Raw genomic sequence first — 3,907 nt, 5'->3', positions numbered from 1 at the left:
CTCACACGTACATGCACACACACACACTCATACACGTGCACAGGCACAAGGTCTGCAGGGAAGCATGGAACTATTCCTAATGGTTATTCCTGGGGAGTGGGATGGGGGGGAGTTTAGGGGCAAAACTGAGTCTTTATTTTACATATCCTGTTACTTACATTTCAGTAGCACCCAACACTGTGAGCGAGCGTTCCACAGCTGGCACAGCTGAAGCCCTGTGCTCCACCCTCCTCACTTCTGCCGGGCCCTCGTCCAGCGCTGCTCCCCACCTGGCCTGCCCTGCCCTCTGCCCTCTGCCCTCTGCCCTCTGGGTTAGGGACAGTCTGGCTTTCCAGGACCACCCCCCACCCTCCCACCCGCAGCCTGAAGAAAGAGGCAGCTGGAGGCGCGGAGAAAACATCCATCTCAGGATTTATTACAACACGTTTTTTCCAAATACAAAAGGGGACAGGACAGGAGCAGAAAGTGTGGCCGCGCTGGGGGGAGGGGTCTGAGGCAGGGGCCACCGGGCGGCCCAATCTGGGAGCCCTACAGGGGGACCTGCCACCTCTACACTGGACTTTCCAGCAAATAATAGGAGGGGCTGGGGCCACTCTGGGGCCACCCAATGCCAGGGCACTGGGCGGGGCAGGAGGGTGCAGGGCCCATGGGGACTGGGTGGGGGGACTGAGGCCCCGCCCTGTCCGGCCCAGGGCAGTGGGTGGAAATGACCAGGGAGGGGCCCCATGCCTGGTGCCTGCCCCCCCAGCATAGAAGGGGGGCCTTCTCCTGAGTAGCAGCTGCTCACTTTGGGGTGATCAACGCTTCAAGAGCAAGAACCCCCACACCTCCCCCCAGAACAGAGGCCGTGAGCTGCGCCAGCCTTAGAGAAAGGGTGAGGGAGGGGAGGACGGGCCGTGGGACTTGCCGCCAGACTTCTGGGGCCCAACCAGTGGCCCCAGACCACTGTCTCCTGGACAGCATAGCGGGTGGAGGTGTGGAGGGGGGGACCAGTGCATCCTCCACACCCAGGGTCACCCAGAAACCCAACGCGCGATAGACAAACAGGAGGCAAATTTACATAATCAATAATAATAATTAACCAATAATAATAAATACTTAAACCTCTAATCCATAGATTGCAAATACAACAATGATAGCTTATTTCTTGGGGAACGGGGTGAGGACAGAGGGAACAGGAATAGGACTTCTGCTTAAAGGAGGCACGACGGGGACACAGGGCTATGGGTCCAAAGAACAAACAAACAGCCAGAAGGGGCAGCTGTGGGGGGAGGCGCCTGCCCCACCCTGCTCCAGGAACCAGTCCTGCCCAGGCCACAGCTCTGGCCAAGCCCCTGGCCTCTTCCCAAGGCGGGTGGCCTTCTCTCCTAGGCCCTAGGACATGTGAAGGTCGGGGATGTCTACTCCCTCCAAAAGCCTTGGGTCCCAATAACCCAAGTGGGCGTGGGGCTGGGAGGGGCTGGGCCTTTGCTCCAGGCTGGCTTACTTGGGCCAAAAAGCCACCTGGGCGTGGGGACTGGCATGTCACCTTGAAGATACTGGGAGACTTCCGAGGGGAGAGCTCCCAGGGAAAGGGGTTGTGTGCAGGGGGTTTCTCTCCCCGGAGGCTCCTGTGGGGGTGGGGCAAACATGGAGGACACCCGTCTGCTCACGTCAGGGGTCTTTATCTGCCTGGAGCTGGCTCTCCCAAAGCTAAGGACCCCACCCCGGGAAGCATGACGGTCTGCCTCCCTCTGCAAGGCCCCTCAACCTGCAGGAATACACCTGAATTCCAAGTCTGGCCTGGGGCCCGGGGCTGGTGAGGGAAGAGCCTAGAGCAAGACCCTAAACCCATCTGCCCTCTGACCAGTGGAGCCAGCACTGACCAGCCCGGCCCCTCCTGCCAGACACCCTGAGGCCCAGCTTCTCCACCTGTGTTCCCCCCACCCGGCAGGTGGTGCTCAGGGGCACGGCAAAGCAGAGGAGAGGGAAGCAGCCTCCTCTGAACAGCCTTGCTGAGCCTGTGAAAATGGCCCCAGGCTCAGGCAGGAGTGGGGGGCGTCCCACTTCCATCCCTGCCCTGGGACTCCCATCATCTGACACTGACACTCCTGAGCCCCTTCACCAAGTCCTACCCTGTTCTGCTCCTCCGAGCACTCGGGTCCCAGCAGGCCCAGGCCTGCAGGGCTGGGCGGTGGGGGGCCCTCCATGGCGCCCCGGAGCGGGCAGGGGGCAGGGAAGGACTCCTGGGCCACAGCTCCTATGGCTTTGGTGCAGAGCCCAAGAAAGGGGAAGGAAGACGGTGAGGAGAGGTTGGGGGGGAGGGTAGGCAGGGAGGTTCTGCGGCTCAGTTTGTGGCAAAGTTTTTTTTTTTTTCCTTTTTCCCCCTTTTTCTTATGTAAAAAGTGCACAAAAGCTCGGCAGCCTCTTTGTAACTGGTCAGCAGTGTTTCCTGGGGGTGGGGTGGGCGGGGAGGGGACCCCAGGCCTGGCACCCCAGCTTGCATCTGAAGGTGGCCTCATATTGCTTAGAAACGAGTCTCAGTTTAAATACCAGACTAAAAATAGAGCTTGGAGGACTGCCCTCACTGCTGCCAAATCATAGCCAGAGTGAACAGCTTCAATAAATAAAAAATCGAAATATTTACTTCTCGATAAAAATCGCAGTAAAACCATTTACCTTTCTTTGCATTATATATAATATATATTTATAAGGGGCCCGGCTGCTGGCGGCCCAGCCGAGGGCAGCAGAGGGCTCGGGGCGCTGGGTCCCCGGAAGGGCCGATCGGGCCGCCGTCAGGACACCTCGATGACCTCCACGCTGCCCGAGAAGCTGGCCTGCTTGCCCAGGGCGGCCAGCTCCTCGCCACGTGCGCGCCCCTCTACCATGCCTTCCTCGAACTCCATCTGGCAGCTTCGGCGCTTGAACTGCGTCTCTGGGGTGGGCTCGTCCGGCCAGCTGGTCCGCGCGTCCCGGGACTCGGCCCTAGTCGCCTCTCGCCGCCGCAGGTCGCTGCCGCCCGCGCCCTGAGAGCTCGCCAGGCCGAAGGGCGCAAAGCACGAGCCCTGTGCGCCCTCGGGGCTGAAGCACCAGAGCCCATCCGGCGACGGCGTGCCGGGGGAGTCGAGCGGCGGCGTCCAGCCCCCAGGACCAGCCGGCTGGCCAGGGCCCGGCAGCCCGGGAGCCGACAGGGCCGAGAGGCCGTGTCGTGGAGTCTGCCGCGAGGCATCCCCGAAGTTCAGGCCGAGGCCGTGCGCGGGGGAGCGCGCTGGGGAGCCCGCCGGAGGCCGGGGCCGCCGGCGGAGCCGCGGGCGCATTTCGGGTGCCCCGTCTGGGCTGTCAGGGCCGGGCGAGGTCAGGCCTAGCGCGCCTGCCGACGGGCTGTCCAACTTGCAGAGCTTGGGGACCTCGCCCGGAGCGGGGGCCCCAGGATCGTCGGGCTGCCGGCTGGGGGCGTAGGCCGACTTGATGTCCAGCGAGAAGGAGCGCTTGAGGCGGTTGGTGTCCTGGAGGCGGTCTGAGGAGAGGTGCAGGCCACGCAAGCCCTGCTGCAGCGCGCTGGTGGCGGGGCCCCCGGCGGGCGAGGGGGGCTCCCTGCTGGTACTCGGCGGAGCGCTCTCCCTGGCTGCTTTGGCGGCTGCACTCCCGGTGGCAGCGCTCTCTGAGGTAGGTGGTGGCAGCGGCGGCAGTGGGGCCACAGGGCCTGGGAGGGGCTCGGGCGTCCCTGGGTGTGATGTCCCGTCGCCCTGCAGGGCGGCCAGAAGTTTCAGGCTGCGCTCATACTCCAGCAGTTGGCCGAGGAAGTTGAAGTTGGGCGAAATGGATGGGCGCCGGTCCTTCACGAACCTGGGAAGAGAGGCGGCTGGATGGCAGGGGCCCTGACCCCTGGGCCACTCTGTTGCTAGTGGGGGGGGGGGGGGGGGGGGGG

The 3,907-nt window shown here is 63.2% G+C and overlaps 1 protein-coding gene across 1 annotated transcript in view; it reads right to left on the bottom strand.

Annotated features, from left to right (window-relative positions):
- Nucleotides 1–392: 392 nt before the first annotated feature.
- DUSP8 (dual specificity phosphatase 8) overlaps nucleotides 393–3,907 on the bottom strand; it is a 17,077-nt gene continuing 13,562 nt past the window's right edge. Inside the window, exon 7 of the mRNA XM_019667376.1 lies at nucleotides 393–3,857. Coding sequence (XP_019522921.1) covers nucleotides 2,775–3,857 — 1,083 coding nt within the window. The 3' untranslated portion in view covers nucleotides 393–2,774. The remainder of the gene's footprint in view (nucleotides 3,858–3,907) is intronic.

Source organism: Hipposideros armiger, unplaced genomic scaffold (assembly GCF_001890085.2).
Source record: "Hipposideros armiger isolate ML-2016 unplaced genomic scaffold, ASM189008v1 scaffold_494, whole genome shotgun sequence".
NCBI lineage: Eukaryota > Metazoa > Chordata > Mammalia > Chiroptera > Hipposideridae > Hipposideros > Hipposideros armiger.
The sequence above is the reverse complement of the archived record's forward strand: the minus strand, read 5'-3'. Positions and strand labels throughout refer to the sequence as shown.